At 35.0% G+C, this 25,984-nt stretch overlaps 1 protein-coding gene across 9 annotated transcripts in view; it reads right to left on the bottom strand.

The window, feature by feature from the left end:
* Window positions 1-25,984, bottom strand: part of LOC126822441 (uncharacterized) — a 186,207-nt gene that overhangs the window by 29,816 nt on the left and 130,407 nt on the right. For 8 of the 9 annotated variants that reach the window (XR_008788351.1, XR_008788352.1, XR_008788350.1 and 5 more), the window contains one exon: window positions 5,433-5,487. Coding sequence is in view for 3 of the 9 variants with exons in the window: in XM_050551358.2 (XP_050407315.2) it covers window positions 5,433-5,487 (55 nt within the window). In the remaining 6 variants the exon portion in view is untranslated. Of the gene's footprint in view, window positions 1-5,432; window positions 5,488-17,135; window positions 17,187-25,984 lie in introns of those variants that run through there. The other variant, XR_008788356.1, reaches the window with a different exon arrangement.

Raw genomic sequence — 25,984 nt, forward strand, 5'->3', positions numbered from 1 at the left:
ATCCTAAACGCATTGTATTGTCAAGTTTATGCTTCGGGTCTTTACCTCAACACCCTTGTCTATATAATATCCCTTTATTGTTATGACAAGTAACAATGTTACAAACCAACCAAAGGCATCCTCTAGTTAGCTAAATTATGGACACTAGCACTTTAATCTACACTAGCACTTTAATCTAAACGACCAGTTGTCTAACTTCTGTACAACCCCGGTAAGCGAGCTACCGACCCCGGTAACAAATTTGCAAACCCCTCCAATTAATAACCATGGAAAACAGACGGGGTTTCAGAATAGTATAAATAAAACCGCCCATCCTGGATCCCCGAGTTCACAAAGCATTATCAGACTTAAGTTAATAATTTACTCAAAATTGTTTGCCTTATTTTAACTAAAATAGAGCCCTTTATAAAACTTTATTGTTTTAATGTATCAAATACATCAATAAGAAACTATGTGCAAAATTTTGTGTTTCTGGATCAAATATATTACTCATAAGCAGTAATTGAAAGTTGAGTAAACTCTTAACTTAAGTCTAGTCGTTCGGATGGGACGAAAAACCGAGGCCCTGTGTACACATTGGCGTGCACGTAAAAGATCCCTTGGCAGTTGGAATTCGATATAAGAGTAGGCCTTAGCGCCGCTGGCCGGGCAAAATTTCCCTCATAGCACACTGTATGGCATATGCCCGTCTTCATTAGCCCAGGTTAGGAGCAGAACAGTAGGACGTTAAACCCCATTTCATTTCATTTCATTTTCCACCCATCAGCAGTATTTTCAGTAAAGAGTTTAATACATCACAGTCTTGGATTTTATATATAACGTCTTATAGTTTCTCCTATATATCGTTACAAAATAAATGGTCATGTTTTATTTAATAAGTTAGGTTATTTAGTATTAGATGTTGTACATCTCTATATTCTTTTAAAAAACAGCTTAGGCAGTTTTATTTAAACAAAGTTTTAACTGACTTTATATACAACTGTTAACATGTCAATAATCTTGATATTAATTTTATGATTACATTGTCACTTTGTAAAGTGGCCCTGAACATGTTATATGAAAGAGCGCACTATAAGTATGCTGTAATAATAAAAATAATAAATAAAGTATTAATTCATAGCCCTAAATTGACATGTTAACCCAGTCTACTGCCCATACACCAGTTGATTAATGAGTCAGGATTATCAAGACTATTAAATACAAATTACACAGGGCCGGTGGAAGCAATTCTTGATGGGGGGGGCTTCCATCCTAGGTCCTTATAGGCGTGGGTCCGAGGGCCGCAATAACCTGTGGAAAAGAGTACTTGCGGCCAAATTATTGGCAGGGCTAAAGCCCCCCCCTAGCCCCCCCACTCCACCGGGCCTGTTACAGTATGCTATTCTTGGCCAAGGAGATATAAACTCTACGAAACAAAATTGATAAATTGGTTGTTAATGTCACATACGATGTAGGCTAATACAAGCTTCTGCTAAAAAAGCACATGCTTTCGCCTACCCGCACTTCCTCCCCGAAGACTGCCTCTTTCGACCCTAACCCAAAATTTACATGCTTTCTTACCATGTGTTGAAAATTTAAAAAAATAAACGAAAGATTAACAAAATATTTTCATAACATCGGCTAATAATCAAGAAGGGCAAATTAATATTTTCCCAGTGACATCTCGATGATTTACTGGGATCCTAGTCCCCCAAAGATTTTTGGAGACGCCCTTTCTGAACTGGTATCCACATACAAAAAATCTGTGATTCACTCCAACGCAGTCAAGGTACGATGTCAAAATGTCATACCAGTCAGTATAAAACATCACCATAGTGACAGATACATACAACAACTGTTGATCACATGGTCCATAAAAAAACCACATTAAAATGACAGTTTCTATATATCTGTACTCATGAATCTTTCATGACAATATCTCAGCATGCATTAATATTTTTATTCTGACTTATATCGCTGTCTTTATGACGCGCTTATTAGCATGCATGAAGCCGGTGACGATGTGTACGCACCCCATTCATTAGGCAGAGATTTTTATGAATGAGTTATCAAAAGCTTCAACATATAATATGTAAGAGCTAAATCTGCCTAATTTAAGTCTTTCTTTAGGTCTGAAATGTTATCTAAATTATTTATTAGACATTTATTAACTTATCCAGACCATAATCAACTCTCGACGTCATCACTAGCCTACGATATTTACTGGATTATAATCCGAAATGCTGCTCAATGCTCATTCATGATTAAATCAAACCAGCAGCTGCCAGGCAGGTTACGCCCACATTTTGCAAGAGATGGATAGAGAATAAGCTAAAATCAAAAACGATTTTTTGTACTATCAGGGGCCAAAATCCAGAAAGATATGGTCTGAAATGCGCAAATATCAAAAGGAACTGAGATTTTTGGAATATAAAGATATCTTTTAATAAAGAGATCTTTTATCTTTGGATAAAAGTTGTGACCTCTAGAGGGTCCATAACCTTTGTATTACATACTTCTACACAGTTAGTGTACAAAGAGCGGCCATTTTGTTGGGCAGTTTCATTTTGATTTTCCCGAAATTCCAAATCAACCTTCATTATTGTTTAATGGTGATATATCTAAACGGTTTTTAAAATCGGGGAAAAAAAATTCGACCTCTAGAGAATCCATAAGCTAGGAAATCTCATTTGGATATGTGCGATTATCAAAAGGAATCAAGATCTTTATGATAAAAACTTATTTTTAAAGTATCATCCAAATTGGATCAAAACTGTGGCCTCTAGAGGGTCCACAACCTTGATATACCATATTTTTACACTATTTGCATACAAGGGACAGCCATTATGTCCGTCAATTTTTGTCCGATTTTCATGAAATTCGAACTCAACCATTATTAGTGTATAACTGTGATATATTCATACGTTTTTTTTTAAAATCGGATAAAAATTGTGACCTCTATAAGAACCACAAGCTCAAAAGGTGATTTTTTGTACAATCAAGGGCCATAATTCGGGAAGTTACGATCCGATATGCTTGAATATCGAAAGGCACCAAGATCATTGCGTTATAAACATGCATTTCAAGTTTCATCAAAATCGGATCAAAATTGTGACCTCTAGCACTGTCTAAGCACAATTTGCTCGCCATCGTTTCAAGTATTTATACTCTTCAAAAAAAGTAGGGGGATATTTAGAAACAATACAAAACTGCGGAAATGCACTGCTGTTTTTATTAGAGGTAACCAGTGTATGTTAATAACAGGCCAATTGCCTACATATGAACATAAACAGTTCATATGGGTGGCTTATCTGACGGCCCCATTTCACTCGCAAAGAGATACACCGTCAAAAGTGAAAATTGACGTTTTTGATTTTTGTCTTAATAATGAGTAATTGCTCCACCAATCCTCAGACATTCAGCAATTCGTCGTGGCATACCCCTAATCAACCATCCAATCACGATTTGGGGCAATCTGATCCAATCACGATTTGGGGAAATCTGAACCACTCCTCTTGCAGTGCCATGGTCAATTCTTGCAGTGTTGTCGGTTGACGTTGATGAACACGTCTCCCGATCAAATTAAACGTAACACACTAAAGCAAAGATAAGCTAAACAGTAAATCTTATGCAAGAACCGATAGGAAAGCAAACATGGATAGATAAACCAGCACATGTCAGTTTTCATCAACCCTTCCTTGAAGTGTCAAATTTGACAATGAACCCCTCCTACGTGTGAACATACTCTCAAAGCATGTCAAATGTCCATGACTATTTATCATATCGCAACCTGCATAGGTATTTGCATTTCAATATCCCCTACTTTTTTTTGAAGAGTATATATTGGGATCTCAGTGTCATATTAATATGAAAATGAAATGAAATGAAATGGGGTTTAACGTCCTACTGTTCTGCTCCTATACTGGGCTAATGAAGACAGGCATAAGCCATACAGTGTACTATGAGGGAAATTTTGCCCAGACAGCAGCACTATCGCCTACTCTTATATCGAATTCCAACTGCCAGGGGATCTTTTACGTGCATTCCAATATATACACGGGACATCGGTTTTTAGTCTCACCCGAAGGACTAGACAGCTGTCCTTGTCAGGCCCTCCGTTCTGCACCACTGACAAGGGGAAACCCATACGCGCAAACAAATTATTGAAATAAAAATGAGCAATGTGTCAAGTAGATGTAAAACCCCATTTCTCTTAATAAGTCACACTTTTCTAACTGGGATATATCAAGTTCATGTTTTGTGAAGCAGCGTTAACCAGAACGTCAAATCTCCACCTCAGTAACCTCTAGCAGGGAATGATCGTAAATTTTTCGACATATTTTAATGTGAGTAATAAATGTCAGTTAATATAGATCTTTATTACTCGTCTTGTCACTTGTTCATCTTGAATTCCCTATAAAAACTCCCAACATGTATTTAAAGGAGCCATAAAAAATCACTTACGGCCACTCAAACATACATCACGGAACCAAAACTAAAATAGATTGCCAAATCTAACTGGAGATAAACCATTACTTTGAACAGGTTTTTCGAGTTTTATTCGGTTTGCTGACGTCATGGCCAGGAGTTTTATTATCTCAAGTTAAAAAAAATACTTGGGAGTGTAAATCACATACAATATTTAATATGAGTGAAATTAATTCATTATTTTATTTCACTGCTTTTTGATGTCTGAATATTTTAAATAATTCTAGTTAAATTTATTCTATTTGATCCAAGCAAACAACGCAATTAAACTGTATCAAAAGGTCTGTCATTGAGTCAACTGGTGTGGTTTCAATTACCCGGTTGTATGTGACAATTAGTAGGGTCGCTCGTCCAACCTCATGGGTTTTCTCTGGGTCCTCCGGTTTCCTCCCACTGCTGAAGACCCCTATGCACATACGAATTATTGAAATAAAATTGAACCATATGTTAGTCCCGAAATGGCCTGGTTTGTGTTGAGTGGACGTTAAACCCCACCTATCTCCCTCTGTGTTCAACAAAAACTAGACAAAACAAACAATATATCCATTTAGTAAGTGTAGGAATAGTGTGACCATACATTGTTTTTGGTCGTGAATGAAGATTAATTTTGCACAACCCTAAGCCTAAAAGTTGTGGAGCCTGGTATCATTTGCACAACCCTAAGCCTATAAGTTGTGGAGCCTAGTACCATTTGCACAATCTTAAGCCCAGCAATTTAGATGTCTGTTATCAAATGATTTTTTAGTGTAAAGAGAGAGAGAGAAATGGGGTTTAATGTCCACTCGACACAAACTTGGTAATTTAGAGACTAACATATGTTTTAATTTTATTTCAATAATTTGCTTGTGCGTATGGGAGGAAACCGGAGGACCCGAAGAAAACCACGAGGTTGGACAGGCGACCCGACTCCTTGTCACATACAATAGGGGAATCCAAACCATGTTTAGTGTAAGATGTCTACTTACCATCACTTTTATGGAATGTATTAGGTGGATCTAACTCTACTGGTGAACTGTTATGCTGTAAATAAATAAATATTCAAAATAAATAAAAATTCTGTTTACAGATAATTATTATTATAAACAAATTATTATCCATATAATATCTAAACCATTTTATGGGCTTGCAAATATATGTCTTAAGAACATTTGAAGTCAGACAAAAGACCTCCAATAGGCAAATTTAACTCTTACATAAAACTATTTTCACGAAAGTGGCAATGTCTGTTTAAAATGATTTACGAAGCTTACATACCAGAAAGATTTGTGTTTTTAATTCTGAGACGATATTAAGCAGGCCATGTCTCGGCCAGGTTTTTAGCAATAATCTAATTCTGACAAGTTGCTTATCAAATATATTGGTTAAAAGCCATAAAAAGTTGTCATGAAGCTAATGCAGTAATTTAATCAATATGAAAATATCTATATAGAAGTTGACAAGATTATCAACAACCCTTTTACGAGGCTTAGCGAAAAAAATGGTAGGCTAATGCAATAATGGACTGTTTTTTATTCTATAAATACATGCAAATACAAGCAAATATCATTGAATACACAGCCATTGAATAACCTATGGCTGTATTCAATGGCTTGTACACATATTACTTTTGTCCAGAATGATGTCACTTTCAGAATTAAGTCAAACTGTATGACGTCAACACTAGCAACCATAATTTTTGTAGAAAAAAAAGAAAGAAAAAAGGGCTGAACCTATGATGAATTTTAACGTTATTGGTGATGATTTTCTTTTGTTGATAATCTAGATAGTATTAGTACAGTGTATTTTGAGATTTTCATGTAGTTATAGAATAAAAACAGAACTCAATGACCATTGAATACCGCTCGTGTTATTCAATGGTTCAAGAGAGTTTATCCCTGCAGCAGGGAGGGATACACTCTCTTGAACAATTGAATAACGGCTGCTGCAGGGATACACTCTCTTGAACAATACCCAAGCGGTATTCAATGGTCATTGAGTTCTATCTATATATACAAATGGTGTTTAACATCCTGCATCAACCGAGCTAATAAAATGAAATGGGGTTTAATGTCCTACTGTTCTGCTCTGACTGGGCTAGTGAAGATGGGCATAGGCCATATAGTGTGCTATGAGGGTAATTTTGCCCAGATAGTGGTGCTACGGCCTACTGTTATATATCAAATCCAACTGCCAACATGCACAACAATGTGTTCACGGGACTTCGGTTTTTCGTCCCGCCTATATGACTATAAGGAGGAATCTCACCGGAAAATTCTGTTGAACTTTCTCAGCCAAAGTAGGGATCAAACACAGGATGCTCCAGGTTAGCGAGCCAACGCCTTATTCACTGAGCCACCATGGTTCCCACCAGGCTGATGAAGACCACCATACAACATGTAGTCTGATATGAGTAAAAAGTTGTCAACTCTTTATCTAAGACTTACGGCTGGCCCCCCGGATCCATACACTGGATTAGATATTTCTTTGTCGCAATGTCTGTGCATTTTGTCCTTTCCACAGGTTTGTCTTATCGCGGAGGGGTAGGGTGGCTGAATGGTTAACACATGAGTTCACGTTGAATCATAAGATCTGTCTTTTGAGTCAAGTGGCGTGGTTTCAATTCCCCACTTGTACATGACAACGAGTTGGGTTGCCTGTCCAACCTTGTGGGTTTTCTCTGGGTTTCCTGCTACGCACATGCAAATTATTAAAATGAAATCAAACCATGTTAGTCGCGAAATGACCTGGTTTCTCTCTCTCTCTCCCTTTCTCTCCCTTTCTCTCTCTCCCCCTCTCTCTCTCCCCCCTCTCTCTCTCCCCCGCTCTCTCTCCCCGCTCTCTCTCTCCCCCTCTCTCTCTCCCCGCTCTCTCTCTCCCCGCTCTCTCTCTCCCCGCTCTCTCTCTCCCCCTCTCTCTCTCCCCGCTCTCTCTCTCCCCGCTCTCTCTCTCCCCCTCTCTCTCTCACCGCTCTCTCTCTCCCCCTATCTCTCTCTCTCTTTTTTTTTTGTTTTAGTGCAGTTCTTCTGTACTTACTATTTATCATTACACACAAAATGATTGACCAAAAACCCAATAAATGTTAAACCTTTCCACACTCAAGTGTCTTTTTGAAAAGATTTGGTAAATGTATGTACATATTAGCTGATGTAAATTCTGGCGGGAGAAATGTAATCAACGAGTCGTGTCTGGAATACCAATATATCAATAACACCCCAACGAATTATAACGTAACCAATAGAAAATCTTCAGACACTCATCTTAAGTCAACACCTTTCCGATACGTCGTTGATTTGAATGTAAACACCCTAGAAGAAACGGAAGACATGGACATTCCTCAGATTCCTTCATCGAGACCATCTCCACTTCATCAAATAACGTTTTATCATGGAAATTCATGACCATGTAGCCTTGGAGCTCCATCACACATTACGCCTCTTGATATATATTCCTCTTTGGTCTGACAGGATATTTTACATCAAATCAAATGAGATTTTTTTTTTATAGCATTTCTCCCCCTACTTGAAAGGAAATCTTTTTATATGAAACCCATGAAGTACTTTAACCTCGGTAAATGTTAGATTTATTTTGTCTAATGCTATAACTTAAGAAGCCTCATGAGATATATTAGATAGATAGATAGATTTTATTACATAAAACACCCATTTCGGGCAGCATGTAAATAATACATATTATTATGCATGAAAAAATACAGAAAAGGTAAATAAAAAAAAGCGTAAAAATGAATGGAAAACATATGCAATAAAAATGAGAGAGAAATGGGGTTTAACGTCCACTCGACACAAACTAGGTCATTTCGGGACTAACATAAGGTTTAATTTTATTTCAATAATTCGCTTTCGCATAGGGGTCTTTAGCAGTGGGAGGAAACCGGAGGGCCCGGAGAAAACCCATGAGGTTGGACAGGCGACCCTACTACTTGTCACAACCAGGGATTCGAAACCACGCCAGTTGACTCAATGACAGACCTTACGTTACAGTGCGAACGTGCTAACCGTTCAGCCATCCAACCCTCCCAAATGAAATGAAAGTAAAATGAAGTGGAGTTTGACGTCCTACTTTTCTGCACAAAACTGGGCTAATGACGACGGGCATACGCCATGCAGTGTGCTACCAGGAAAATTTTGCCCCGAACAGCGGCACTACGGCCTAGATCTTATTTAAGATTTCCAAATGTCAAGAGATCTTAATTCAAATTCCAACAGTCAAAAGTTCTTTTACATGAATGCCAAAATCTACAAAGGACCTCAGTTTTTCATCCTATCCCAAAGACTAGACACTGTTTCTTGCCAGACCCTTTATCCCCTGCACATCTTGCAAGTGGGGAACGACACCACACAATCAAGATATTTATGAAAGTTAAACATACATTATGCAAGAGCTAAATCTGCCAATTGCAGGTCTTTCTTTAGGCCTGAAATGTTATCTAAATTATTAATTAGACATTAATTAACTTATCCAGACCATAATCAGCTCTTGATGGCATCGCTAGTCTGCGATATTTACTGGATTGGAAACTGGTCTGCTACTTCTGATTAAATCAAAAAATGGATAATCGAGACTATGGTTTTTTTTTATCATACCGACTTTAGTAATGATCGTGGTTAAACTCAAAATTCAATCGCTAAATACTCAGTTCTGGGTAGATCAATTTGACTGAAATTTTTAGCAAATGCCCTTTTCATTATCTAGTTTTTAACTATTATAGTGAGAACTACCAGCTTTATCTAATCCCCCATAATGTATCTTTAAAGATACATTATGGGAGATTTTTATAGAGAGTTGGCCATTCTTGCTATAACAGTTCAAAAGTAGATGATGAAAGAAGAATATATTGAAAAATTCAGTCAAATTACTTTATTCTGAACATAGTTATCATCGTTGTAATATTTCACTAGAAATGGTAGCAAAATGCGTCTTCACCTTCGCTGATCGTTTGATTGACAGGCGTTAACTCCACCTACATATCTCGATTATCAAGTAAAGTTTTCAATGGCATACGGAAACGCTTTACAGCGGCCTCGCTAAGTACACTCTATCATTTAGCCTCGATCTAACTGACGTATTTTCATCAGGTTACCCCTTATTTGATTTAATCAATTAGTGAAATCCTATTTAAATCCGAGCTGTAGCCGAGCCATCCGTGGGTCTACAGAGTTGATTTTGGTCTTGTTGTTTAAATAAAGATCTAATTTATAATTTCTATAACATCTGAAGCCTAAATTAAGACTTGCAATAATCAGATTTAGCTCTTGCATAATGCATGTTTAATATATGTGTACACACATGAAATTGGAATTTTTAAACCTAATAAATCATCACAGATTGAGAGACCTTTAAACTCAACAGATGGTTGTTATAAACACAGCCTCATGTATATTTAATATAAACAATTTTAACTTTAAATGTTAATATCAAAATTGGCCAATTCAAATCAGTTTTACTATAATAGCAGGAACTAATATAAGAAGGGGTTTAACATCCACTTGACACAACAGGCCATTTTTTAAGGCCAAAGTGTGGGGGCATGATTGGTAGGTCAGGGTAGGTGTAGTGAGATCTTTTCTCTCAAAATAACTTGGAATGATCATTTAGAGAATCAAAATTTCAAAATTTTCGCAGAGTAGGACCTCCCGCAAGCCCGGTGGAGATACCCCCCCCCTCCTGAGATCCCCCCTCCCAAGACCACCACCCCTAATTTGCCCCTGCAGTTGCAAAACCTTAAAAAAGGCCTGACACAAACTAGGTCATTTTGGGACTAACATATTGTACGATTTTATTCCAAAAGTTCGGTTGGAAGACAATACCTACAGAAAGGTTAGACAGACGACCCTACTACTTGTCATGTATAAGTGTGGGATCGAAACAATGCCACGTTACTCAATGACAGACCTTTTGTTCTAAAGCCAATCTCCAACCTCGTGGGTTTTCTCTGGGACCTCTGGTTTCCTCCCTTTGCTAAAGACCTCTACGAGCAAGTGAATTATTGTAATAATACTGAACCATATGTTGGTCCCGAATTGACCTAGTTTGTTTTGAGTGGACGTTAAACCCCATTTCTCTCGTTCTCTACAGCCAATCACTCTGCATCATCATAAAACATTGATTTTTGATAATGAACATGCTTAAAACAGAAGCATCATGACATGTACAAATAAAAATTGACTACTTTGGCCATAAAACAGACCACATGACAAGTTGATGAGAGTTATCTCCACATCAAAGTAGCCATTTTGTAGTAACGACTTCAGTGCTGTCTATTTTCAAGACAGTTGGGGATATTAGGTCAGTTGGGAACAACAATTCCACATTGAAAAATAATCTATGGGGCATTCTGGGTTACAGTTAGGGTCTGGGATAAGATTTTGAATACCTATGTTGAATCTTAACCCCAAACTCAATGGTGTCTAACTTGACATGGGAAATTTTCCGACCTCCCCAGCCACTTCAGAAATAGACTCTACCAACGACATCACACAAATCAAATCAAAGAGAAGATGGAGTCAGACCAGATTTTATTGAATATTACTGTAGCCCATCATCCACTTATATTTCCAGAATTATATATCAATTTATAATCAACACAGATTAAGGTTGTTATCGAAAGTCGTGTCTACTTATGCCGCCTCTTATAGTTTGATGACGTTAAAATGTCGAAAAGTCGTAAACTGTCAAAATTGGTTTCCGGTAATAAGTAAATATCTACATTAAATTACATTATTTGTAGATTCAATTGAATATATTAAGTGACAATATAGGATTAGATATTAAACAGGTTTGTATGAAATGAAATGAGGTTTAACGACCTGCTGTTGTGCTCCTATGCCATACAGTGTGCTATAAGGGAGAAAGAGAGAGATATGGAGTTTAATGTCCACTCGACACAAACTATGTTATTTCGGGACTAACATATGGTTTAATTTTATTTAAATAAATCGCTTGCACGTAGGGGTCTTTAACAGTGGGAGGAAACCGGAGGACCCGGAGAAAACCCACAAGGTTGGACAGGCGACCCTACTCCTTGTCATGTACAACTGGGGATCCCAAACCACGGCAGTTGACTCAATGACATTCCTTATGATACAGTGTGCACGTGCTAACCATTCGGCCATCCAATCCCCCTGTGCTATAAGGGAAATTTGCCAGGAAAGTGACGCTACAGCGTACTCTTATTTCAAATTCCAACTGTCAAGGTTTCTTTTACCTACACACCAATATGTACACGGGACCTCAATTTTTTCATAACAATTTGACATATTCCACATGTTTTTCAAACTATAACATTTTCTTTGTTTTATTACATTTTCTATGTATTAATAGGACAGTAAGCTGACATATTCTATGTGTTTTTAGGACTGTAGTAACATATTCTATGTATTTATTTATAGGACTGTGATATGACGTATTCTATGTGTTTTAACATTTCTATAGAATTTTTTTTATTTTTAGGACTGCAAGTTTACATATTCCACATGTTTTTCTGACTGTGATATGACATTTTCTTTATGTTTTAACATATTCTATGTTTTTAAGACTGTAATACGACATATTCTGTGTGTTTTAGCACTGTAGTGACATATTCGATGTGTTTTTAAGACTGTAATATGACATATTCTATGTGTTTTGAAGGACTGTAGTAACATATTCTATGTGTGTTTAGGACTGTAATATGACATATTCTATTGGTTTTAGGACAGCAATTTGACATATTCTTTGTTGTTTTGTTAGTACTGTATTGTAATCAAAATACAGTATACAGGACTGTCATATTTTTAGAGCAATAATATGTCAGACTCTATAAATGTATTTCTAGTGTAATAAACCTCTTATTTTTCTGATTTAAGTGAATTTTATCTTTTTTGATAACTACAGATCTTTTAGTTAATCAATAACATGTTGTATGTGGTATTTTTATCTTAAACCTATTATTGGTACTCCGTATAATAATCTTCTTAATATTGCTTGTTGCTCACAACTCACTCAATATTGATAAAAACACTGTACTTGTATAATATCATTCAAGATTCACAAGGTAATGATTTATTTTAACCTCCATGGATTGATAGAAAGGAGGAGATGGAGAGGAGGGGAGGGGAGGGGATTGGGGGGGGGGGGTAATATCCATGTACACATTGCATTTCTGGACTAACATATCTTATATCTTTATTTCATTAAATTACGCCCTGTACCTCCTCCCCACTTAACTGCCTCCTCACCCCTCACAACCCACTCAGCATGACCCATTACTCCTTACAACCAAGGTTAGGATGCCCCCTCACTCCTTAATTAGAATGCCGCCTGTTGTCCGAAAGTGAACAGAAAATTAAGGAATATCCATCAATCGCAACTAAAACTGCAATGAAATAAATATCTAATTGTAGTCTCAATATTACCATACATTTGTCTCAATTTTACCAGTCTCAATATTACTATAATCTCAATATTACCATACATTACCATGATCTCAATATTATTATACATTAGTCTCAACATTACCATGATCTCAATATTATCATACATTAGTCTCAACATTACCATGATCTCAATATACCATAATCTCAATATTACCATAATCTCAATATTACCATAATCTCAATAACTCTATAATCTCAAGCTATAACATAATCTCAATATTACAAGGTCATACATTAGTCTCAATATTACCAGTCTCAATGTTACCATATGTTTATCTCAATATTATCATATGTTTATCTCAATATTACCATATATTAGTCTCAATATTGCCATACATTAGTCTCAATATTACCACACATAAGACTTTAACCTCCTTTTCACTCCTCATTCCACGCTTTAATAAAGTAAGGCGAGTTTTAATAAAGATGCTGTTTTTCCTGAAAGGCAAACAATCTATCGGAGTTTGTTTAAAAAAAGTCATTTATATTCATGGATTGGTTAAACAAATCATCCGCTTCAATATCTCCCTAAGTAGAAATTTGTTTTAAGATTTCACACTGACTCAGGAATATCTGAGATTGACTAAAATCGAAAAAAGTTTGTCTTTACTTCCTCATTTTGACTTGAATACAAAGCAGAGCAAAATTACCAAAAAGTTCTTTCATTTTCTTTAAAACTTAACTAAGAACATCTTTGATTAAAATTGATAGAAAATATTTGTGATAGCCTAAAACTGTTTCATTTTTAAAAATTTACAAAAGAACATCAACAATAGATTATAAATCTTCTTTTTTTTTTATTAAAAAAGACTTCGAGAAATACATCTTTCATAGCCTAGAAGGCATTCTATTTTATAAAAACTTATACAGAAAAAAATCCACAATAGATTAAACTCTTTTCTTTAAAAAATCAAAGACTTAAACATACATTATGCAAGAGCAAAATCGGCCTATTGTAGGTCTTTCTTTAGACCTGAAATGTTATAAAAACTATGAATTAGACATTAATTAACTTATCCAGACCATAATCAACTCTAGATGGTTATGCTAGCCTGCGATATTTGTTGGATTACAGTCCGATTTGCTGCAAAAATTTCCTCTGTGATTAACGATTAAATGGATAATCAAGACTATTAGTTTTGTCTTATCGTCTTCAGTAATGATGATCGAGGATAAGCGGAACTTTCATCCACTTGTTTCTCGGTTCATAGTGGATCAATTTGACTGAAATTTTCAGCAAGTTGCCTTTACATTATGTAGTTTTTAACTATTATAGTGAGAACTGCCAACTCGTTATCTAATCTCCCATAATGTATCTTTAAAGAGTCTTTCTATTTGAGAAATACTTACAGAAAACTAATAGACTAAATGTCAAATTATTTTTAAAAACCTTACTGAAAACATCAGCAACAGACTAAAACTCTTTCTTTCTTTAAAAAAAAACCTTATAGAATAACATCTTAGATGCCTAAAAGTCTACAATTTACAGAAGAAGATTTTTGATAGACCAAAAGTTATTCTTTTTAAAAAAAAACTACAGAAGAACATTTTCAATAGACCAAAATGTCTTTGTAGGGGTTGGGTGGTCTGTCATTGAGTCGAGTGGCATGGTTTCAATTCCCCGCTAGAAAGTGACAAGGAGTAGGATCGCCTGTCCAACCTCATGAGTTTTCTTCGAGTCCTCAGGTTTCCTCCCACTGCTAAGACCAAAAACCCATTGAAATAAAATTGATCCATGTTAGTCCCAAAATGACCTAGTTTGGACATAAAAACCCATTTCTCTCTCTTCAAAAGTCTTTTTCTTTTTTAAAAAAAACCTCGAGAAGAACATTATCGATATCTCACAACACAATAGAGTCTTCCTCTTTCTTTATTAAAAACTTACAATAGTACATCCATAATAGACTAGGGGGGTTGGATGTCCGAATGGTTAGCATGTGCGAGCTGTATCATAAGGCCTGTCAATGGGTCAACTGGTGTGGTTTCGAATCCCCGGTTGTACGTGACAAGGAGTAGGGTCACCTGTCCAACCTCGTGGGTTTTCTCCGGGTCCTCCGGTTTCCTCCCACTGCTAAAGACCCCTATGTGCAAGCGAATTATTGAAATAAAATCAAACCATATGTTAGTCCCTAAATTATATAGTTTGTGTCAAGTGGATGTTAAACCCCATCTCTCTCTCTCTCTCATAATAGACTCTAACTATAGTCTTTTTAAAAAAAACATGTACCATATTCATGTGAAATAACGAGATTATTCAAAATATAAACAAATGTATGACTTGTATCATTCAATATGGAAGACAAAAGGCATCATTAACGTCAAGCATGTAGAATAGCCCTGAGGTGGATATCACAAATCTTGGGGAAAATTTTCCACAAATGAAAGATTCCTGTGATATTGATTAAGTTTGAAGTGAGGTGGTTTCGAGCAGTCCTGGCAATTAATGACGATATATGGTGGTCAGGGCTTACTAATAACCCACCGTAGGGTGCATACTCTTCCCATAACACCACCGACAGTCTATTATTATCCCGTCCAATCTATTCATTAACTCCAAATGTTGCCAATAAATTCACTGACATTAATAATTATCAATCGGAGCGAACCTTGGAGTCATTTGGAAAACTACCGACAACTAGCTACTAAGAGATGTTTAACGTGCACTTGATAAACCTTGAACATTTCAAGACTAACATATGGTTTACCATAAGTAATTATTACCTTAGCATGCAGAGACATTATTCAAGGGAGGGGGGTCATATTATTAAAACACTGGAATCGCAACTAAAATATTACTGAAGCTGGATCGAGTAGTTTACATTATCGAACTAGGTATCGGCCCAGAACAATTTGGCAATGACACCTAAATTGTGTCCATTTGACGACTGGAAATGCACGTAAAAGATCCATATCAATTCTCAAAGTCAATCCCTAAGGTGTGCCAGTTTTTAGAATCATGAAAAAAAATTAAATGCAATGAGGTTTAACATTCAATGTTTTACTTTTCTTCACCTGAACTATTTTAAATTTTATAGACGAGGTCTATATTTGCATAAATTCAAAGAGACCGAGCGATGTGTAATTTATTTCGTATTAGTCCATAATGATTTCTGCATTGACAAAAAAATGCAGACAAATTTGTTTTCTTCCAATAAATTTACAATATGTCTGGAGAGAGAAAAAGAGAGAGAGAGAAAGAGAAATACGGATTAACGACTACTTGACACTGACTAGGTCATTTCGAAAACTAACATATGGTTCAATTTTATTTCAATAATTCGCTTGCGCGTAGGGGTCTTTAGCAGTGGCAGGAAACCGGAGGACCCAGAAAAAATTCATGAGGTTGGACAGGCGACCTTACTCCTTGTCACGTACACAATATGTCTGGAACAAATTGACCCAGTAGATGTCCTGTTAATGGAACTAATTTCATTTCAGAAACTGATCATTATCGAAACAAATCTGTAATGGGAGAAGACAGCAGAACCTAAAAGAAGTATTTAATTAAAGTTCCTTTTGAACTGATCTCATTGCCTTGATACCCATTCTCATAATAACCCGTAAACAAGAACTAGGTGTAAGCTTAACCCGCCATGATTTATTCCAAGCATTCAAGCGCCACGGAAGGAATGCAATTAGTACGTCTGTCATTTTAGGAATAACATGGCATAAAAAATGCAATTTTATGGTTAGGCCACACTAATTGGAACTTCGTTGCTCAGGAAAAAATATTAATAGCTTAAACCATGGTTTATTTCAAGTATACAAGCACCAGGGAAGAAATGCAATTAGTATGTCTGTCATTTTGGGACTAATATGGCATAAAAGTGAAATTTTTTGGGTTAGGCTGCACTAATTGGAACTTGGGTATTATGTAGTTGTGCTGTTTTAGTTGAGCGAGAAAGTTAATTGTGATTTTCCAGCGTTGATCCCTTGTCAGTGGTGCAGGATGAGGGCCTGGCAAGGAACAACATATGGCAAACCCCTTGAAAGTTGGAATTTAAAATAAGATAAGTGTTGTAAATTGGGTAAAATTGCCCTAAAAGGAAATTAAATCCAATTTGATTTATCTTAATAAACCAATGAGGGCCTGACAAGGAACAATATATGGTCGTTCGGATGGGATAAAAAAAAAATGTAAAAGACCCCTTGAAAGTTGAAATTTTAAATAAGTGCCCTAAACTGGGTAAAATTGCCCTAATAGGAGGTTAAATCCAATTTGATTTATTTTAAGTAAAAGAAAGTAATTTAGTATACCTGTTCTTCTCCTCCCCGCTTTTTCCTCATAAAACAAGGGTAGCAACATAACAATCTATACATCCTTAATGACTTGTTTTGGAGTAGAATTTCTTGGGGAAAACTATCTCCTTGACGTAGCTCCACAATGTCAATCAAGTTCTCGTGTCTCGAGTACTCCGATTCTATTCCTTGATCATTAATTACAAACTCGTAAAATCCCAGTTCTAATAACAACACAGCGGGGGAAAAATAGCCTGTCTCTTTCCGATACTTTTTTTTTTAAATACAAAAACACAATCAAATCGGTACATAAATGGCAGACGCAGAATAATAAGTTAATCGATTCATATATGGATATTAAGTTCAGATTTACTAACTCATAGATTCCAATAACAATACACTTAAAATAGTATGTCTGCTTAGATTCAATGGATACAACTGCCAAAATCTTCTATAACAGATTCTTCTCTTTCTGACTCTAGTTCTAATAACAGACACGCTATTTCGTAACTCAAAGAGGTTGTGCCACTGCTGTATTCACCTCCGTTTCTAGTTCTGACAAGAACACGTCTGAATTTTTAAATCTATATATAAATAAAGCACGACATCACAACTAAAATCGGTCAACAGAGCTCCTCTAATTCATAAACTAAATACAGACAAAATTCTGCGATCCTGAATTCCGGAAATGGATCAAAACAAGTATTGCCTTTTATCAATAATTACGCTAATAAATTTTTTATCAAAATCTAAATTCCTAAGTTGAAAGCTACAAATGTTTACCTGTACCAAGGTGTTATCACTTCAACTCAATCACTTCAATATCCAGAATAACAAATCTAATTTTTCTGTATCGATTCTATATTTCCAAACTTAATTTAAGAGGATTATTTTTAAATCACAAATTGCGACTCTTCTTCTTAGGCAAGAAAAACAGCTGGAATCATTCTCAAATTTGCCGAAAATTTGACCACAGAGATATCTCCACTTATACGTTCAATAAAATTCACTTCATTATGAAGATTCTGTGAGTAAAACTAACTGACTAAAACGAGGTATAGATTCCTGTCTTAAATCGATCACCAATAATATAACAAACTGATTCTTAAAAAGACTATAGTGCTGCCGACATCAATGAAGACTTATTCTCAGAATCAAATTATCTGCTATCAACACACGGCCACTAGTTCTCACTGCTGTACACTAGTCACTGAGTAAACTGTCATCCAATTTTCACTTCATTTTCCCTGCTAATAAGCACAGGATATTTCATAACGTGTGCTATGCCAACGTTCACAGATGATATTATGTAAGTAGGTGTGAAAAGCTTTCTAGATATAAACAACAAAAGAAAATCCGAGCAAGCAGCCTGTAACCAAGACGATGTGCTGAGTTGATCATCAGACGGCAAGTCAAGAAAAGTAGCAGAAATAAAACCTGTAAACAACCTGCTGACCATCGAAGTCACGTCAATATATAATGGCAGTCTTGTGACAATTTCTCGTCAGTCAGCGTCTTTAGATTAGTCAGGACACAATTTGCCTTTTTTCTACACAATGACACTGAGCAGCGAGTTTTATAGATTGACAGACTGGATAGCCAGGATGATGGAATGGAAGAACGACCAGCCTGAGAAGCTTACTGTCAGTCTAAAGCCTGGATTAATAAGCTAATACATGTGTATATATATGTATGTGTGTCTGATTTTGATTTCCTATCTGGGCGGATCCAGGAATTTTTGCAGGAGCTGGTTTGCCAGGCTCCTGTTAAAGAAATCTGACATTTGACAATGCATGATGCCATCATCATCTCTAAATTACGTAGGCGTATATACATACTGAGCTTTTTAAAGAGAGAAATCAAACACCCCGTTTGATGTCAATTTTTATAATGAATTAATAGGATCATATTGTGATTCAATTTCATTGTGGCTAAGCATTAATTGTGATATCACGTATGTCTATATCATTATTTTGCGCATTGAATGCCAAACACCCGCTCTGGATCCGCCCCCTGGCTATTGGCACAGATGTACCATGTCTGTACATGTATCAGTGTTGTTTTACAATTTTTTTATGTAGCTGAGCCGGGTGGGGTTTGGACCCTCCAATCCCACATCCTTTGGATCTGCCCCTGGCTATTGGCACAGATGTACTATGTCCGTACATGTATCAGTGTTGTTTTACAATTTTTTTATGTAGCTGAGCCGGGTGGGGTTTGGACCCTCCAATCCCCCATTCTCTGGATCTGCCCCTGGCTATTGGCACAGATGTACCATGTCCGTACATGTATCAGCCATCTGGCCTGCCAACATGAACCAAATAACTTGAATCTGTAGCCTAATTTTTTTCTTCTTTTTTTTTAAATCTGAGATAAACAATCTGTTTGATGCTTGATACTAAATGTTAAAGGGGCATTTTGTAAGATTTAGATAAAGAGCTGACCGTTCTCAATATAATATTTCAAAAATAGATAATGCAAAATGAATGTATTGAAAATTCCATCCAAATTACTTTATTTTGAGTGTAGTTATCAAAAGTTTATCGTAACTACCCTACTGGTCATTTTAGTCTTAGCCTCGTTTCTCCATTTTTAAATTAATACTAAATGTTAAAGGGGCATTTTGTAAGATTTAGATAAAGAGCTGACCGTTCTCAATATAATATTTCAAAAATAGATAATGCAAAATGAATGTATTGAAAATTCCATCCAAATTACTTTATTTTGAGTGTAGTTATCAAAAGTTTATCGTAACTACCCTACTGGTCATTTTAGTCTTAGCCTCGTTTCTCCATTTTTAAATTAAATCATTAAATTGCTAAACTATTTTAATCTACTTAAAATCAGAGCCATCCGATGGCATCGAAAGTAGATTATGGTCTTGTCATGTTAATAAATGTCGAATTAATAATTTATACAGTATTTATTAATTAAGTCCCAAAGAAAGACCTATACATAATGTATGTTTAAAAATATAAAAAAGTATCTAAAATATTTGACTTTCACTTAAAATCAATTTTTAAAGCTTTTTGAACAAGGAATAATTTAATAATTGGAAATTCAGTTTAAAAAATCAAATTTTAGCTATTATGAATTTATGTAACAATTCTTAAAGCTTTTTGAAGAATATAAAATAAATCATTTTTAAATATTTGAAATTCAGTTTTAAAAAATCAAAATTTAGCTCTTTTGATTTTATCTATGTACCTTTAAAGCTTTTTGATACTAAATATATAATAATATAAATATCCATAGCAGGACGTCGAATGTGGCCCTAATGATAAGAATTGCGATAATTTCTATTATATTACTTATATAAATTGATATTAACAGAGATAGCAGGATGTCGAATGTGGACCCAATGATAAGCACTGCAATAATTTAATTACATTACTTATATAAATCGATATCAACAGTCGCCTGTCCAACCTCAGGGGGTTTCTACGGGTCCTTCAGTTTCATCCTACTGCTAAAGACCCCTACGCGCAAGCGATTTATTGAAATGAAATTGAACCATGTGTTAGTACCGAAATGACCTAGTTTGTGTCGAGTGGACGTTAAACCCCATTCTCTCTGTCTCTCTTTGATATTAACAGAGATATGGTTGTGGTGAGGCGAGGCTGGTTGGCGTCTGTTAACCTCATGATTTTCAGAGATTTAGTGGAAGTTTATTGTTGGCTGTATCTGGTAAAAGAAATCGTAATGGAATGGAATGGAACTCAACATCTTGTCAACACAATAATACTTCAGTCATTTTTGGGACTATCATGTTAAAGGAGCTAAATCGCTAACATTTGGGACCTAGAAATTGACAAAAGTGGGTCGCAACGCATATAATACTGTAATATGAATGTATATAAACTGATTTACATTCAATGGTTTCCGTTGTTACTCCAATTTCAAATCAGTTATGTTCGGCGAAATAAGCCAGCAGTCTCAAGCGAGTGCAAATTTCTAGCATCTGGTTATAACAGTCTACATACGCCGTTTGATTTGGTGCAATGTGTCTAGCCTCGTCCCTCGAGTCTCTTGATACAACTGGGGCTGAAGCGCATTATGGTACACGATTCGTGTACCAATGGTAAAATGTTTATTTTGTGTTAAATATTGGATATCATAAGCCCATCTTTTCCAGGTAAGATCACAACATGAATGTTGATTTAATTTGACAAATAAATCGTGTTTTCAATGTTAAAGATTTTGGATGATATTGAGTTAGAGACTTAGCTACTTTAAATTCCATTTCTATGGTTGGATGTGCAATTTGGGGCAAAGTATTCCACTCAAACAGCAACATTTCTATGGTTGGATGGGCAATTTGAGGCAAAGTATTTCCATCTAAATATCTTTTTCTCAACATGTAGAACTTAAATACTTTCTTCTCAAAATTTAGAACTTATCAGATATCAAATGAAATGGAATAAAATGAAATGTGATTTAACATCCTGCTGTTCTGTACCAACTGGTCTAATGAAGACGGCAGATATTGAAGACATTTTACGTAAAATATAAAACTGTTATTATTAGGTATTAAAGATACATTATGGGAGATTCGATCACGAGTTGGCAGTTCTCACTATAATAATTAAAAACTACATAACGTAAAAGCAATTTGCTGAAAATTTCATTCAAATTGATCCACTATGAACCGAGAACTAAGCGAATCAAATTTCTGCCTAGCCTCGATCATCATTACTAAAGTCAGTACGATAAACAGCATAGTCTCGATTATCCATTTAATCGTTTAATGGAGAAGGAAAGTTATGCAGTAAATCGGCTCACAATCCACTTAAGATCGCAGGCTAGCGATGCCATCTAGAGTTGATTATGGTGGGATAGGTTAATTAATGTATAATTAATAATTTAGATAACATTTCAGGCCTAAAGAAAGACCTGCAATAGACAGATTTAGCTCTTGCATAATGCATGTTTAAATATTCTTTTTCTCAAAATTTAGAACTTATGATTAAAAATTTAGAACTGGTTCTCAGATATCAAATAATTTTTACTCAAAATTTAAAACTTGTAATTAGATATATAGTATTTTTTACTCAAAATTTATATCTTGTTTTCAAATACCATTTACTCAAAATTTAGAATTTGTTATCAGATATCAAATACCATTTATTCAAAATTTAGAATTTGTTATCAGATATCAAATACCATTTAGTCAAAATTTAGAATCAAATAACATTTACTCAAAATTTAGAACTTGTTAGTAGATATCAAATACCATTTACACAAAATTTAGAATTTGTTATCAGATATCAAATACCATTTACACAAAATTTAAAATTTGTAATCAGATACTAAATACAATTTACACAAAATTTTGAACATGTTATAAGATTTCAAATACCATTTACTCAAAATTTAGAATTTGTTATCAGATATCAAATACCATTTACTCAAAATTTAAAACATGTTATTAGATATTAAATACCATTTACACAAAATATCAAATGACTTTTACTCAAAATGCTTAAAATAGACATGATGTCTTCATTTGTTTGATCTGTAAAACAAAAACATTAGCATGATCAAAAGTATGCAAAAACTCATTTCCTTCCAGTACCAATTGAACATTTTCCTTTTAGCGGATTATGATACAAAAAGATTGCCTTAAAGAACCGAGTTGAAAGAGAAGCTATATGCGTGTAATCGTTACCATAGTAATAATGCAATATTACGAAAGGATATATTTTTCAATCTATTTTCTATACCCTGTCATTTTATAGATCTATAATATTGTCAACAGATTAAGATGTATTACGTAAGATTTAGATAAAAACGCGGGCCGTTCTTGCTATAATAGTTCAAAAATAGATGATGTAAGAATTAGATTATTAAAAACAATTTAATTTATAAAAAACAAATTAATTTATTCAGAGCAAAGTTATAAATGTTTGAAGTTTTGAAAAACAATAGCCATTATGTAAATAATTGGCCAATTTACTGTTCATTAAGGATGCATTATGTAAGAATTAGCATTCTCAGACTTAATTTAATAATTTACTCGAAATTGTTCGCCTTATTTTAACCAAAATATAGCCCTTCATAAAACTTTTGTTTTTTTAATGTATCAAATACATCAATAAGAAACCATGTGCAAAGTTTTGTGTTTCTGGATCAACAATATGTCTTATAAACAGTGATTGAAAGTTGAGTAAATTCTTAACTTAAGTCTGAGAATGCTTTGTGAACTTGGGGCCTGGCCATTCTTGCTATAATAGTTCAAAAATAGATGATGAAAAATGATTATATTGAAAATTTCATTCAAAATACATTATTCTGGGCGAAGTTATAAATGTTTGAAGTTTTGACAAACAATAGTCATAACTGGCCAATTTACTGGCCAATATCCTTGATTGTCGAGTTCCATTGTAATCCATCCAAGATATGTTATGTAAGAATTAGATAAATAGTTGATTTATTTATAAAAAGCAAATTAATTTATTCTGAGCAAGTTATGAATGTTTAAAGTTATGACAAACAATAGCCATAACTGGCCAATTTACTGGTCAATATCCTTAATTGTCAAGTATCATTGTAATCCACCAAATATGCATTATGTAAGAATTAGATAAAAAACTGACCGTTCATGCTATAATAGTTCAAAAATAGATGATGAAAAATGAATATTTTTCAGTCAAATCAATTCATTCTGAACAAAGTTACGAATGTTTGAAGTTTTGACAAAATGTAGCATAGATTGTTAATTATTGTAGCAACGGAATTTTACAATCCAGACAAAGTCTTGATTATCTATTTTATTCTTAATCTCTTTAATGGCCTACAACTTATATAATCTACTTAAAATCGGACCCATATCTGAAGGCCCAGAGAGTTGATTATGGGCTTGTCATGTTATTAAATAAATGTTTAAACAATAATATATATATAGCATTTGATTAAGCCAGAAAAGACCTGCAATAGGAAGATTTAGCTCATACATAATGCATCTTTAATAAAAAAAAATTACAACATGTCATTTTGTTACCTTAAGGCTTAAAACTATATTGATATCCTCATCATATGTTCTTGGTTTTAAATCCTTGAGCATGATTTGAGTGATATAGGAAGCTCTTGAAAAATACAATATTGTAAAAAATGTTGAATCTCTAATAGGAATATGAGTCCACAAATGGTTAAATTAAATTCAGTATTTACATGGATATGATTGAAAGCAATTTGATGGATCTATGCAGCCCTGTAAATGGAACTGTAAACCTGTACAACTATCTGAAGCTCTGAGGCTCAACCACCACAGATCCCAATATCCCATTAAAACTAATGACACAACTACTGTAGATGCAAATATCCCTTTAAAAGTAACAGCACAACTACCACAAGTCCCAAAATCTCTTTAAAACTCATGACATAATCACTCCATCCCAATATCTCATGACATAATCACTCGATGACAATATCCCTTTAAAACTCATGACATAACCACTCGATCCCAATATCCCTTTAAAACTCATGACATAATCACTCGATGACAATATCCCTTTAAAACTCATGACATAACCACTAAATCCCAATATCCCTTCAAAACTCATGACATAACCGCTTGATCTCAATATCCCTTCAAAACTCATGACATAACCACCACAGGTCCCTTCAGAAATTAACAGTTCAATCACCGCAGGTCTCATTATCCCTTCAAAATTAACAGTTCAACCACTATAGGTCCCAATATCCCTTTTAAAAATAATGGTTCAACCACTGCAGTTCCAAATATCTCTTTAAAACTGGTGGTTCAACCACTGCAGGTCCCAATATCCTTTTAAAACTAGTGGTTCAACCACTGCAGTTCCAAATATCTCTTTAAAACTGGTGGTTCAACCACTGCAGGTCCCAATATCCCTTTAAAACTAGTGGTTCAACCACTGCAGTTCCCAATATCCCATTAAAACTAGTGGTTCAACCAATGCAGGTCCCAATATCCATTTAAAACTCGTGGTTCAACCACTGCAGTTCCCAATATCCCTTTAAAACTAGCGGTTCAACCACTGCAGGTCCCAATATCCTTTTAAAACTAATGGTTCAACCAATGCAGTTCCTAATATCCCTTTAAAAATAATGGTTCAACTACTGCAGGTCCCAATATCTCTTTAAAACTAGCAGTTCAACCACTGCAGGTTCTAATATCCCTTTAAAACTAGGGTTTCAACCACTGCAGGTCCTAATATCTCTTTAAAACTAGGGGTTCAACCACTGCAGTTCCCAATATCTCTTTAAAACTAGCGGTTCAACCACTGCAGTTCCCAATCTGCAGGTCCTAATATCTGTTTACAACTAAATCCATAAACTAATCCACTTACAAGTAATCCTCTACAGAAATATCTAAAAATATATTTTACTTTATCATTGCTCTGTGGTGAACTGAAACACCAGAAAATGAATGATAACTTCAAAAAATGAAAACCACTAAAAAAACACATGCGATTCACAAAATCAATCTTTTTTTTCTGTCCAGAATTTCTGTTCAATTTCAAAACCTATCTATTAAAGTTTAAACATGATCTGTTATTCTGTAGCCACCAGGTTTCTTGTTTAACCACTCATCATGACCTTAAAGTGGGTTTTAGACTTTGAGAATTGTCTCTCTCATATCCATAAAGTTTGTCTCATGGTGTGGTTTAGACTATGAGGCTTGTCTCATGGTTATCGATGGGGTTTGTCACACAGTGGGGCCTAGACTATGAGGCTTGTCTCATGGTTATCTATGGGGTTTGTTACATGGTGGGGTCTAGACTATGAGACTTGTCTCATGGATATCCATGGGGTTTGTCACACGGTGGGGGCTAGATTATGATGCTTATGTCATGGATATCTATGGGGTTTGTAACACAGTGGGGCCT

This window comes from Patella vulgata, chromosome 5 (assembly GCF_932274485.2).
Source record: "Patella vulgata chromosome 5, xgPatVulg1.2, whole genome shotgun sequence".
In the NCBI taxonomy this organism is placed as follows: Eukaryota; Metazoa; Mollusca; class Gastropoda; family Patellidae; genus Patella; species Patella vulgata.